Source organism: Neomonachus schauinslandi, chromosome 8 (genome assembly GCF_002201575.2).
Source record: "Neomonachus schauinslandi chromosome 8, ASM220157v2, whole genome shotgun sequence".
Taxonomy (NCBI): domain Eukaryota; kingdom Metazoa; phylum Chordata; class Mammalia; order Carnivora; family Phocidae; genus Neomonachus; species Neomonachus schauinslandi.
Genome location: NC_058410.1, coordinates 34,446,366 through 34,461,711, shown reverse-complemented (window position 1 = coordinate 34,461,711; position 15,346 = coordinate 34,446,366). Strand labels below are relative to the sequence as shown.

At 35.5% G+C, this 15,346-nt stretch overlaps 1 protein-coding gene across 1 annotated transcript in view; it reads left to right on the top strand.

Annotated features, from left to right (window-relative positions):
• The window catches only part of LAMA2 (laminin subunit alpha 2), a 472,574-nt gene that overhangs the window by 216,022 nt on the left and 241,206 nt on the right, over nucleotides 1–15,346 (top strand). The window contains exons 16-17 of the mRNA XM_044917544.1: nucleotides 5,821–5,934; nucleotides 10,144–10,271. Of these exons, the coding sequence (XP_044773479.1) occupies nucleotides 5,821–5,934; nucleotides 10,144–10,271 (242 nt within the window). The remainder of the gene's footprint in view (nucleotides 1–5,820; nucleotides 5,935–10,143; nucleotides 10,272–15,346) is intronic.

The following is a 15,346-nucleotide window of genomic DNA, read 5'->3' as shown; positions in this document are numbered from 1 at the left end:
AGGAATTAGCACTTTTTTTCCCCCTTTCCTCTGGTTTTTAATCTTGGGTATCACACTCTCTCTACTTTATTTCTAAGAATACCAAACTGCAAGCATCTGAAGGATACAATCTTTAAAATGTCAAGAATATAATATATGGAAGAAATACCTTGATCTGGAAAATTTCCTACATGTCTTTGATTTGCTTAACACCTAAAATTTGAGATATTTATTGTTACCCCAATATTCTAGTTTTGTAATAAGATTAACATTTCTTATTTAATACCACAGTGTGTCATTTTAAGGTAATAATTTTCATGTACTTATATGTATGTCTTTTTTTAGGTAGTTTGAAATTGGTTTTACTTGAAACCTGGTCAAAAAATGTAAACACCATTTTCCTGATAGAGGACATAGCTTGTGGATAAATAGGAGCTTAAATTCTTTAAAAATGGTGCCTTTAAGGAATCATTTGAGTACACCAAAATGTTCCACTTCAACACACTATCCCATTATGCCATTTGTAGAAACACTCTAGGCATTGCTTTGTCAGTTCTTTTGTACTCTAAAATAATGCATGCTTTTGGAGGATACGCAAGATTTAGAGTCATATTCATGACAAATGTGTTTTCTTTAACTAGGCTCAGATTCATCTATCTAGAAATAAAACTAAATGAAATTCATTGAGATACTTGCTTTTCCAAAATTCATCTAAAGAGAAAAATAATTGTGGAAATAAATTTGTTCTGTCAACCTAAATTTGATTTTACATTTAAAATACATGCTGTATTTGATGAAACATATTCTTTTATTAAGAGCCTACCAGTTTTTATTCAAGCCAGAAAGCTCCCTTTGAACCTTTAAGTTCCTATTTCAATTGGAATAATAAATACCTTGATTCTATTCTTGCTTTAATACCTATCCCCACATTCATTATTCCCTGTACTCTTCTTCATCTTTATGAGTCCCAAACGTCCATTGATATAAAACTGAATATTAGAATTGTTCAGTTGGCTATATTTTTTGTTTATTCTTTCCTCTCTTCAAAAATATTTATTGTGAATCTTTGGCAAATTCTGTACTACATGCTGAGGGGATTATCTAGAAGGTTACATCATAATCCCTGTCCTTAAACAGCTAACAATCTATTTAGGGAGACAGAACAAATACCTATGAAAAGTTGGATCACAGCACCATATAATTAAGGGACTGGTAAATGGTACAGAACATAAGTGCAATAATCATTCAAAGAAGTGAGCAGTTCCAGTAGAACACAGTGTCACTGAAAGTATCCCAGAGTGGAAAAACCTCAAATTGGATGCTAAATAATGGTAACAATTAGATAGGAAGAGAGAAGCATAGAAGAGTCAAAACAAAGAAACAGAGGAGGGAAAATAAAAGCTTCCTGTGATTCTCATACAATAATTGTTTGATAAATAAAGGTGTTCTGAAGCCCATAAAGGATTTTAGTGAATCAGGAGACAATGAATTCCGGAACTCCAAAATTTCTCTCTTTTTCATTTTTTCAACTAACAATTCCTTCTTTTCCTCATCAAAACTTCCAATTTTTAGACTTACTATTATTCATTCCTATCCTTTCCTGATTTCACTTGCTTTTTATTGAGTTCATAAGGCCAGTCATGCTAGCTTTGCTATCACCAATATCCACAGACCACTTAAAAGCTGAGTAAACTATAAAGACCAGAATGTCGTAATTCTTGGTTGTCAAAAAACAGGTCAAAGCACTCATTATAATATCATTCTCTTTTACTTTATTTGGAGTCACAATGTTGATTCGAAATCTTGTTTTCTCATTTCTCCCCAACTTCGTATAAATCCCTCCACAATTTATCTTTCAAATATTTTCTGACTTTCCTAGTACCAGCATAATTCATTTCACTACACAGTGGGACAGGTGAAGAAGTGAAAGCAAAGTGGGATACTGAAAAAAAAGTATCTCAATTCAAATCTTTGTTTTCTTTTCTATATGATGGGAATAATATTAACCACCTCATGGAAGTGTTCATACATTTTTTTTAGCTAATAGATATTGATAATCATGTATTTTGACACAATCAAGACCCTTGACATGGATGATAAGGTGGTCCCTCCCTCAAGGACATTACATTTAGTGGTAGGCAGGATAATATGCCAAAGAGCAAATTTAAGTAAATGTAATAAATGCCATGAAGAAAATTAATAAGATATCTTGATAGAGCTACTAAGGATGGGTGTTGGAAGAGTAGATGAGAGGGATACTTTATAAAAGGTTGTCAGGAGAGGCTCTCTGAAGTGGTAACATGTAATCTGAGTGTTGAAGAATGAGAAGCGTCACCTCATAGAAGAAGCTGGAAGTTGGGCGCCTGGGTGGCTCAGTCATTAAATGTCTGCCTTTGGCTCAGGTCATGATTCCAGGGTCCTGGGATCGAGCCCCGCATCGGGCTCCCTGCTCCGCGGGAAGCCTGCTTCTCCGTCTCCCACTCCCCCTGCTTGTGCTCTCTCTCTTGCTGTGTCTCTCTCCATCAAATAAATAAATAAAACCTTAAAAAAAAAAAAAGAAGAAGCTGGAAGTGGATGAGGAAGGAATGGAAAGGAGATTTTTGGAGTCCCCAAGGACCTGAAAGAGGGCAAGGAAGCCTAGAGCTAAGTACGCAAGGGAGAGAGTAGCACAAGATGTGATTGGAAGAGCTGGACCATTCAGAGCTTCGCCTGCATTATAATAATTTGGGATTTTATTCTAAGTGCAATGGAAATTCATGAGAATATTTTAAGGTGGGTAGTACCATGACCTGAGTTTTATTATTTGAAAAAGACTTTATGGCTATAGTCTGAAGAACATAATATAGGAAGGCAAGAATGAGAGGAAGAATAGTTAATATGCTACTGTGGTAGAGCATGCTATTAGGGTAGAATATGCTGTTGTGGTTTGTTTTAGGCAAATGGCAGGGATGTAGAAAGATATGGGTTTACTCTCTATATATTTTGGTAGTAGAGCCAATAGAATTTATTGATAGATTACACACCAGGGGAGAGTTTAAAGAACTACGCAGTTTAAGAATGAGTCATAGATTACCAGCTTCAACATTTGGATATGATGTCATTTACTAAGCTGGGAAAAACTAGGAAGGAATAGCTGTGGGGAGAGGACAGAATCAATAGTCCATCTTAGAAATACTGGGTTTGAAAAGTGTAAATTATAGATGTCAATATACAGTTAGAATATGCAGGTCTTGAATTTGGAATACCTGTCTGGTCTAGAGATGTGTATTTGGAAGGCATCATCAACCATGGGACTGAATAAAAAAAAACCTAGGAGAGAGTATGATGAGAAAGAGAAAAGTGATCAAGTTCCCAGGAGCTCCGGACAATAAGTTGGGTCAAAGCAGAGGAGAAAGCAAAGAGCTAGGGCAGAAATGAGACTGTGATGATGTGGAAATTGAAAGAAGAGGACATTTGAGGGAGAGAGGAGTCAACTAAGCCATATGTTGATGGGAGGTCAGATAAAGTGCAGTCATAGAATTGTCTCCTAGCTTTGGCTACCTGGAATGTGGTGACATAGCCAACGGTCAGTTTTAATTGAGTGGTGGCAGCACAAGACAGAGTAGAATGGAATGAAGCATGAGAGGGAAGTGAATGAAAGACTTTTTTGGTAGTTATACTGAAGAAAACAGGTAGGTAACTGGAAAATTATGGGATATTAAGGAAGTAATTTTGTCACTCTCATTAGTTAATTTTTGAGCTGATAGTAGTGATCCAGTAGAAAAGAAAGCTATTACTGATACGACCCAGAGAGAGAATACTGGAAAGACAACAGATAATGGAATGCAAATTATGAGTATAGTGATACTCCTTTGAGAGGAGTGAGAACCCACATGACCCACCCCATTGTTCTAGAGGGGAATATGGCAAATGGAGATATTGCTGATGCTTTTGGACTCGATGAGGATGTGGTATGAGTAGTACATTTGCAGAGTAAAAAGAAAAGCTTACAAATGACAATTCTATGAATATTTGTCCTGAAAACAGTAAATCAGTTCTCTCCCTGTTATCAACACGCTTAATTTCCACCCTTTCTGGCTCTGCCGCTTCACCAGTTTTTAGAAATACATATCACGGAAGGAAATTTCTTCTTCTTCTACAATGAATCTAGGGTGGCAAAAATTTTAATGAGGAGAAATTATAAGAGAGGGATAGAAAATCGACACCTTTTTTGTACTGCCCAAATTAAGAGGAAAGTCATTTTTGCTTTCCTTTCGGATGTGAAGTATCAGCAGACCCTTTTTTTATGTGTTTGTTATTGATGTTCAAATTTAAGAGTCTTCACACCCTGAGGCAGAAAGAACGTTTCCAACAGTACACAACACAATTCTCTATACTTTATTACTTCAGTGGTTTCTCTCGTTTCCATTTTCAACTGGAAAAAAAAAAAGGCCTTTTCATGATATATTATGTTATAGTTAACCATCCAGAAATATAATAAATAACCCACAAATTGCAGTTCTAACTTGAGGGAGAACACAAGCTTCTAGAGGGCAGCAGTGTTTGTCCCCCCTCATTTTGCATCCCATACAATTGGTAGTAACCCCCATGGAAGGGAAACTTCATCAAGGCTGATGGTGGACCTAGAGTTGGCACTGACACAAAGTTCTAAGAACCGAACATTTCTTTGAATCAGAATTCCATTTTTTTTAAAGATTTTATTTATTTATTTGAGAGAGAGAGAATGAGAGAAAGCACATGAGAGGGGGGAGGGTCAGAGGGAGAAGCAGACTCCCCGCTGAGCAGGGAGCCCGATGCGGGACTCGATCCCGGGACTCCAGGACCATGACCTGAGCTGAAGGCAGTCGCTTAACCAACTGAGCCACCCAGGCGCCCCAGAATTCCATTTTTTTTAAAGATTTTATTTATTTATTTGACAGAGAGAGACACAGCAAGAGCAGGAACACAAGCAGGGGGAGTGGGAGAGGGAGAAGCAGGCTCCCCGCTGAGCAGGGAGCCCGATGTGGGGCTCGATCCCAGGACCCTGGGATGGAGCCCGATGGAGGGCTCTATCCCAGGACCCCGGGATCATGACCTGAGTCGAAGGCAGACGCTTAATGACTGAGCCACCCAGGCGCCCCTCCATTTTTGTATATTATAGTGTTCCACACTTTAAAAAGGGAATGATGAATGTAAGTAGAGTTCCAGTAGAATAATGCAATAAAATATCAAAGAAATATGTGGTAAAGAAATCCTGAACTATTTTGTGCCAATTGGAGAAAACGTACAAAGATGCAGGGAATTGAGAAGGAAAGAGGTGACTTCTTTATGTGTAGAAGTCAGCTATGTATGTGATCAAATGTAAGAGGGGGGCACTACCTTTCTTCCAAAGGATTGCCAAGTGACAGAGTTCAGGGCAGTTCTATGTGGGTAAGGGAACACTTTCCAGAAAAATCGACATTGCTTGGGATGACATTAGGTGCTCTCTTATGCTGAGGTTCTCTGAAAGCCCTTTATGTCTGCTGCCTTTTTTCTGTGCTTTCCCTTCTCCTTTCCTGTCCGTGCGTTTTACTTTGAGACTGTCCCATTTCACTTCTTTGTATCTCTTCTTTCTTTTACCGTTTCAGAAGAGACACCAAGCTAATGCTTCCTCTAATCTCATACCCGCCAGTAACGCTAAGGTCAGTACCAAGTCCCAAGTACCAGGAGGACTAGCTCTGTAGCAATGTTTCAGTAATGGCCGCACTCTGAAGAGCATGTTTGCTGCACGTGCTACCTACATATGTTCCTTTATCTAAAGAAGACAAAAAACAAACTTAAAAAAAAAAATCCCTGAGACTTGACACCTTATCTTCCTTTCAGTCTTGTTGGCCTCGGCACAGACGAATTAATGGCACTATTTTTGGTGGCATCTGTGAACCATGTCAATGCTTTGGTCATGCAGAATCCTGTGATGACATCACCGGAGAATGCCTGGTAAGTGCTTTCTCTTCTGGGTGTGCTGATTGACAAGGCTGAAATCAGCTCAAGAGGCCCTGCAATTCAACTACTACCTGTGGGACAAACACTTGAGGCAAGAAGTGACTTGACAGGGATCTTTATATTGAACTGAGTTGGAAGCCAAGAGTGCTCTTTCATATGTGGTCATCCTGACTAACAAGTATTAGTCTGAGAATTGAATTAGAATTAGATACATCATAATAAAATATAATTCCTGACTGGGATACCTATCTACCATGAAGATATATGGCTTCAATCCCTTCCATAAATCTATCAAAAAGAGACTGTATTTCTATAACAGGAAATGATTTGTATCCTCATAATACGAAAGTATAAAATATAGTCTTTTAATAGACATAATTCGGTTCTTTCCCACAGTGAAAAAATGAGGGCATGCTGCATGTTTTTTTTTATTTTAAAATTTCAACAGTTAAGTAAAAACAAAGTATCATATGTAGATTAAAAAATAATAAATATATGCATAATTATATGCATAGTCATCAGAGCTGCTTACCCCTTCTGCAATTAAGTTTAAACTTTTAAGCAGAAGAAAAGCTCTGCAAATTCCAACACTTCCCATGCTGCTGAGAAGCCTCTAGAGAATGTACGTACATTCTAGAGAATGTACGCTGCGTAGACCATTCTGATGAACTCAAGGGCATGTTCATTTCATATTGTCTGACGTGGCATGAAGCTTGAAACAACACTTCTCATTTCATTAGTCTTGCAGAAACACAATTTGAAACAGTGCCAATTTAGGAGGATATCATATTCTCATTTCCCTGTAGAATTTAAAGGCAGACTCTGTTATCTCTATTTCTTAATGTTCTCTCTTCCTGTTAGTTTTCCCTCCTTTTTCGTCCACTTAAAAGCTTCTGGGAAAAACCCGAAATGAAAATTCAGGGCTTTTGTTTCAATGCAATTTGACATTTAGGTTTATTGATGCTCTTTCTCTTTTCTCTCTATAAGATTTTGTTTAATTGCATTGCAGTATAAAGCATGATAGCCTTAATTTGTGGATCAGTAGATTTTTCAAATGGCATTTTTATGAATAGAAAGAATAAGCGATTTCCATTTTAATTATACCATAAGTCTTTTAAAATGTGCCTTGGGAAAAATATTGAGTTACCTTTAAACACTTTGCTAACATGCTATAGGAACTATTCAGCCCAAAGCTGATACGGATTTGCTTTATTTAAACCTAAAAAAACAAAAAGATCACAATACCAGACTTACACTGTTTCCAATAGTCCTATTTCATGTTGAATTGATGAGGAGTAAATCAAATCATGCTGTTGGTCCATTTGGTTATGTGATATTTCTGAGAATGGAAGCCCTTTTTTTTAGAATAAAATAGTTTCATTCAGCATAATTTGGGGAGGAAGAAGGGAGGAAACAACGATTATCTGAGATCTTCTACTGATGAAACCTTGTTTATTGACTCCGTTTCATGGAGAAAAAAATAGGAGCCCACCTTCAAATAACGGAGAGAATCTTAGAGAAACAATAGAGATCTTGTCAATAGAAGTAGAATCTCGTGTTTTCTGGGTTTCCCATTATGGCTGGTTAATATGTGATCATGTAAGATATTTCTGGAGAATTTCAAATGCCTTTTATCTGAAATGATATTGATAACTAAGTGCTAATATCCCATTTTGAGCATATTGGTTCTGATATGATCCACAGAGAAAAATATTTGAATGTTGCACATTAAAGACATTTTTAGTGTTTACTTAACCTGCATTTTATCTCCTTTTTTATTATGTATGTTTTTTTCCTCAGCATTAAACAGAGAATTTATGAAATTTACAGGTAAACTGCTTTTCAGTTAGCTTGGTTTGAAATATGATTAGAAATGGACTGAAATATATTTTTGATATCGGATCAAAATCCAGACCTCTGTTATAGTGTGGACCTTTATAAAAAGGTCATTTTAACTCAAAGTACATTTGAAGTGACCCAGGAAACATTCAAAGCCACATGGGAAGACTGTATACTTGGCCCTTCTCATTGTTATTGTCATATGTGCTGTGAATGGACATTTGGAAAGCACTTTATATCAGGACACCTGTGAAAATAACCAACCCATCAGAGTGCACTTATCTTTTTCAGTTCTGATTTCCACTGTATTGTCTAATGTCGTTTTATAGGCTCAGTTGCAAAAACACTTGAGTGTTAAGACTAATTTTATGATTTCCACTAGATGAAAAATGCCATTAGTAAATATAAGCAACTTCTACATGTTCTTTTTCTTTTAGATCAGTAGTTAAAAAAAGGCAGGATATCTGGGTTATGCAAGATTTTCGGTAGAATTTTAGAAATACCACTTTCAACATGATTAAGACAATTAATTTTATGATCTTTTAAAACCCCTAAGTCTTTGAAAGTTACAATTTGATCATGACAATATGCAAAGAATATTGCAAAAAATACACAAGTTTTTAGTAATAGCCAACCTTAGTTAAGCTTGAAGACTGAAAGGAATTAATACAAAGATGAAATCAGAGGAAAGCCTTTCTTCACATTGATCCATGTTTTATACACTCCATCTTAATATGCTGTTATTTAGACAACCGTTGATAGTGAAGTTAACGTCTGTGCTCTCTTTGAAAAAAGGCTTGCTAAATGCATTTGAGAGAGAAATTAAAGTACCTTAAAGAAAAACCTATTTTCAAGTATCACCAGATACTAAAGAAATACCTATCCACTTGTAGTTGATGAAACTGTCATGGGATTTCAGAGCTTGAAAACTTCATGAATCATAGGCTTTAATTCCCTCATTTTATAGAATGTGAGAGATTCAGAGCATTAAATGATTGGATTTTAATTTAATATCTTCTACTCAAGAAGCTGTCCCTCTCCCCAAGGAATTTAACAAACTTCATTTAAAACCATGTATTTATTTGTGGTTTTATTAAATCCATTTACTAAATGTAATTAAAATGAGCTTCTTTAAAAATATACTGATGTAATAATATTTCAGACCTTTCATTAAATTAGGCTGGCCATCCCAGTGGTCATCCAGATTAATAAATATTTGCTTTATCCTTAAAAGGCAATTTACATTTTAGGTATTTCTTCTGCATCTTTAATTAATGATCATAAAAATAAAGATTTTGTACCCCTAAGCTCTGATGAACTCTTTTCAACATGAGAAAAATATTATTATTTTATGTGGTTATAAAAATAAAAATGTATTTCAGTCATAATAATCCCATATTGATTATTTTTTAAAGGAATTAGATACATTTTATTTTACCATTGGAGGCAGAACAAGTTAGGTCTATGTGGTGCCAAAACATAAAAATCTATCAAATTGTGCTATTGAAAGCTTTATAGACAATTCCAGTGTTTGGTTAACGGGATTGTTCACCTTTATACCAGTCTTTTGTGAGCACAGCCTGAGTTGATAAGTATACTTTAATATGAAGAAATCTACATATAAATTATTTAATTTTGATTTTTTATTTTTGGAAAGGACATAGGACCAAAAATTACTATTTTGTAGAAAAATGCAGTTTCATCTAAAAAAAAAGTGTTGGAGAAAACTTGTTATGTGCCTTGTGGTTTCATTACATATTGATGTATTTAAAAATCTTTCAGTATTCTCATTGTTTAATTATGAGCCAAGCAGGCCCCTCAAAGACGTGATATGTTAGTGCATTGTCCAAATCATCAGAGCTCACTAAGGTCCAAATTAACCTCTGAGGTAAGAGCATCATTGTCCCAGTGGATTTGTATGAGTAGCCACTGTTCTCATTAAATATGCAATTTTAAACTGAACAATTGACTTTTACCTAGAATCAGCTACAATTTCCATTAAATATATATTATTAGGACTCTGTAACTATGCACATGTACATACATAAGCACAATCACATGTATTTCCTTATGAAAAAAATTGGAAACTAACAAAAAGGAAATAAGATTTGTATAATGAAAAAAATTTTAAGGAATTTCAGTTGTTTTTTGTTAAGCATGCATATGCTGAAACTGACATGTAGTTTATAAGCTATGTATTAGATTAATTTTCAATGCAATTTCCCAGCTGTAAAATTGACCATTTAATGTGGAAAATTATTCTTCCTAACAGGGAACAGATTAATAACTCTGTAGATCTATTTTTGATAATATGTTGATGCTTGAGACCAAAATAATAACCTTTGATGTGCATTTCTTTCTCAGAACTGTAAGAATCACACAGGTGGCCCATACTGCAATAAATGTCTTCCTGGTTACTATGGTGATCCTAGTAAAGGAACCTCTGAAGACTGTCAGCCCTGTGCCTGTCCACTCAATATCCCATCCAATAAGTGAGTAACCAACTTACCTCTCTAATGATTTGGACATCCAATTCTGCAAGTGCATTTTTGATAGAGAATGTTTCTTTCTCTTGTCACACATAAATAATAAATATATGCATGAATTTTTCTAAATATAAAATATTTAAAGTTATGGCTATTTATCCTGCAGAATTTTTAATATTTTCATTCTAGTTCTGGTGATTTAATATGTAAGTGACAGAACTCAAATGGAATTTCTAAAACAACTATAAAGGACAGACATATTTTATACAAATGTATATACATGCCCACATGTGTACACACACACACATACGTACGTAACTTCATACAGTAATAAAAAGACCACTAATACTGGGGCACCTGGCTGACTCAGTGGTAGAGCATGTGACTCATGATCTTGGGGTTGTGAGTTTGAGCCCCACGTTGGGTGTAGAGTTTACTTAAATAATTTTTTTTTTAAAAGATCACTAATACATTTACTTCTCATTTGGGTCCCAGTCTCACACTATTTATTTATGAATCTTTGGCAAGTCACAAACTCCTAGAAAAAGTAAAGAGACCAATCTAGCTAACCTTTAAGCACCCATCCTATCCCTTGGTTATCACATGGTTTATCACATTATCATATGAAATCATACATATAGGATATATATATATATATATATATCAGTTTATCTCACTAAAACAGTTTAGTGGTAAGGACTAGATTTAAATTATATGAATATTGAAATATGGGTGATATAAGCACCTTATTTTGCATAAACTAAGTCTTTAAAAAGTTTAATGAAACTTTATACATTTTTCCAGTCATCTAGTTTTTATTCTTTATTTTTAAAAATTTTTCTAATTATCCAGCTAGAACAATAACCTTGGAGTCTTGGAGAAGACTTTTAAGAGTGTTTTGTCTGCCTCCCCCCCTTACCTTTTAGGGGAGTGCTTTCTTTCAGCTGCTCTAATTCCCATTCCCTCCGAGTGGCCAACCTTAAGCCATTACCTAAGCAAAACCCTGCATCACAAACAGTTCTTATTTTATTTTATTTATTTTTTTTTTTTAAAGATTTTATTTTTTATTTATTTATTTGAGACAGAGAGAATGAGAGACAGAGCACGAGCGGGAGGAGGGTCAGAGGGAGAAGCAGACTCCCCACTGAGCAGGGAGCCCGATGCGGGACTCGATCCCGGGACTCCAGGATCATGACCTGAGCTGAAGGCAGTCGCTCAACCAACTGAGCCACCCAGGCGCCCAACAGTTCTTATTTTAATGGGGCATACTATGTTGAACAAAATCCAACCTTTCTGTACTAGTAAAAAATTGTAAATAATGGTGATTGTAAGTGAAAGGCATCTTTTTGGAGACTTTTCTTAAAGGTAAGCATAGTGCTTCCTCTGTCTTCAGCTCAGGTCATGATCCCCCTCAGCCTCCCTCCTCAGCAGGGAGTCTGCTTCTCCCTCTCCCCCTCCCCCCCCAGCCATGCTCTCTCATGAGCACACACACTCTCTCTATTTCTCTCTCTCTCTCTCTAATAAATAAATCTTTAAAATATAGGTAAGCTTAGTGCTTAATAATGTACGTATTATATTAGGCACTTTCCAGCTATTTCTAAACGCTGTGATAATGCTTGAAGAGCTTAAATTTTTGGTGATTTTTAAAAAATTTTATTTTATTATGTTATGTTAGTCACCATACATTACATCATCAGTTTTTGATGTAGTGTTCCATGATTCATTGTTTGCGTATAACACCCAGTGCTTCATGCAATACGTGCCTTCACCGGGTTAACCCATCCCCCCACCCCCCTCCCCTCTAAAACCCTCAGTTTGTTTCTCAGAGTCTATAGTCTCTCATGGTTCTTCTCCACCTCCGATTACCCCCCCTTCATTTTTCCTTAAATCTATCAGCTATGGTCTTTTAATGTAAAGATGTTATCAACTTGGTCATATTCTGAATGAGGCCTTACCCAAGACACTGCCACTGAAAATGGTCTTTTTATTAGAGTCAATGAATACTATAAGCTAAAGACGTAGATAATAATTCTGTCACTAAGTTTAAAAGTCCTCATGGAAATTATGGTTCCTACTTTTCAGTCCACATGAAATCCTTATCCTCCTGTCCAACAAACTTCCTCTTTCAGAATTTTACACCTTAATCATGGGGGGGGAAAAAAGAGAACTAATATTTAATTAAAACAGACTACTAGGGGCACCTGTGTGGCTCAGTTGGTTAAGCGTCTGTTTTCAGCTCAGGTCATGATCTCAGGGTCCTGGAATCGAGCCCCATGTGGGGGGTCCCTGCTCAGTGGGGAGCCTGCTTCTCCCTCCCTCTACCCCTCCCCCTGCTCATGTTCACTCTCTCTGTTTCTCTCTTTCTCAAATAAGTAAATAAAATCTTTAAAATAAAATAAAACAGACTACTATATTCTATATATAGCAATATACAGTCCAATAAGGGGAATATTATTACCCCCATTTTACAGATTAAGAAAAAGTCTCCAAGTGGAAAAATAGCATTATGGAACCAATTTTGGAGCTAGAAATCCTTGATTTAAATTTTGAGTTCTGTACTTTCTGGCTGTGTGACTCTGAGAAAGTTAATTAAATGCTCTGTGTCTCAGTTCTTTCATCATTAGTTGTGATAATAGGACCTCCTTATAGGGTTGTTGTGAGAATTACGTAAATTAAAATACACCAAGCACTTGAAACAGTGATTGGACATGATGAGTCCAATACAAGGACTGATTATTATTAAATAATTTGCTCAGAGTCATAATATTAAAGTATCAGAGTTGGAATTTTAAGTTTCAAGTCACTGTACTTTCCAGGCCTCTGCAGTCTACATTGAGAACTTTTTTAAAAAACACACTGAATTTTAAGTGCTAACATTAAAAGCAATTAAATGGGAAATTGGGTTAACATATGTTAGTGATCAAAACATTTCCAGAGTTTAGGGCATGAGCTTGGATAGACACAAGCTCGCTGGTGTACTTGTGAAGGGTTAGACCATGCAATGGAGAACCTGCTCATTCACTATGGCTGAATGAAATTCTCCAGGGCCATCCAATATACTCAAAATTCAGTGTTAAACACTTGCTCTCACTGAGAAAAACAGGGACTACATCTGGCCACTCATTTCTGTTGTACTTCTTCTCAGGCAAGATGTTAGTCACTAACAGAACTACCAATCCAGCAGGCTGCCGTTGATTATACAATGCAAATCTGAACTTAATGCATTTTGAGAATTGTGTATCAGCATCACCATCCATCAGTAACAAAGGGATTGGGTCCCAGTTCCAAAGATGGTATTTCCTCAAGTATATATATTCGCATTTTGTATAATTATGCAGATCTTGATTTTTTTTTAAAAAAAATAAAGACAACTCCATAGCATCAGTGACACCAAGTATTTAAAGATCCTTCAATTTTTGAGATGTTTAACTACATTAAATAATAATTAAATTACTAAATAATAATTTTATCTTGAGAAGTAGAACTGAGCATAGAGTAGCAATCTGTTTTAAATTCCAGTTTCAAATATGGCTTTTTTTTCCAAGTAGAAAGACAGTGATAATCCACTTAGTTTAAAAATACTTAGTTTTGTGTTTAAAGTTATAAAGACTTTTAAATTTAAAACCGCGTGGAACATTAACATTGTTTAGCTGTGCAATTGTGATTAGAAAAATCCCCTGTAATCTAATGGCCTGAAGTGTTTTATTTTTAAATCACTAAATAATGAGACAGGGAAATTCTCCATTTAAAAAAAATTTTTTTTGAGAAGTCATTACTATTATAAACTGAGTTGAAAACTCTGAGGAATAAATTGAATATTCACAAATAATCCAGAAGACGGAATTCAAATTTTCACAGGTTAATAACAACAACAACAAAAAATCAGCTAAAGGTTGCTGTAACCTTCATCTGAAGTATAAGGCTTAGTGATAGTTTTGCTTTGGTGATTTATCTATTTAATCCCTGATCATAAATCTTAAAGATCACAAGCATTTTGGCTCCAAATTTCTTAGGTAATACTGCTAAATAAATCAAATATGTAGGGAGATAAAGATAGATTGGTATAATTATTATGATATATAAATACAGGCAAGCATATAATATTTAAATTATGCATATATATCAACTTCATCAGCTATGCACAGTGTCCACTGTTTGCTTAGCCCTCTCATCTTGGTGATGTATATATTCTAGCTATAGATTGTAACTAGGTAGTGAAATTTATCTCTAGAGAAGCAAATAAATATGTAAATATTTCAAATGTTTTATATCCATTAATTTCTGGCATCACATAGCTTATAAATTAAATATAATATGAAAGAGACACATGAATGTCCACCCTTGAACATTTAGAATGTGTTTGAATAGATAATATCATTGAAATCATTTGTATAATAAAATTCAAGATATTCTTGCCACAAGACTGGACAGAGGGTAGGCCCTCAGTAAAGTCCTATTTACTGATACCGTTTTGAATACTACTTTGTGTGCATCAGGAATGCTAGAATTTAAATTTTTAAAAGAATGGAGCACTCCTAGAGCTGACTTTTGGGCTCACTCAGAGGGCTACGTTGAATTATTGCTGTTGTAATTATTACTTTTAATAGAGAAATAGAACTATTCCAAGACAGAAGGTAAATTTAAGAAAATATTCAGCAACATTCTTGAGAAATCTTTGAGGGTGTTAGATGTTTCAGAGCACTCTCCTACACACTGTTTTATGTCTCCATGAGCGATTATGATGTATTTTACCAGTCCCTCATACCAGAGGGAGAGCTAAACTCCAGAGAAATTAAATGCCTTGATCATGATCATTACAGCTTGCTTGTGGCAGAACCAATATTAGAACCCATATACTCTGATTCACCTTTCTGTGCTTCTTCCAAGGCAGCTATAGAAATAGAAACAATTACAGAGACATTGAAGAGAAGCAAGAAAACAAAAGGAAAGAAAAGAAAATTAACACAAGTTCAACGTTAGATACACCGTAAATGTTCGTCATAAGAAATGATCCCAGGGTTTGGCAACAGTTACGCTAACACAAATGTAGGGATTAGAGCATGATGAAAAAGCGCAGGTTT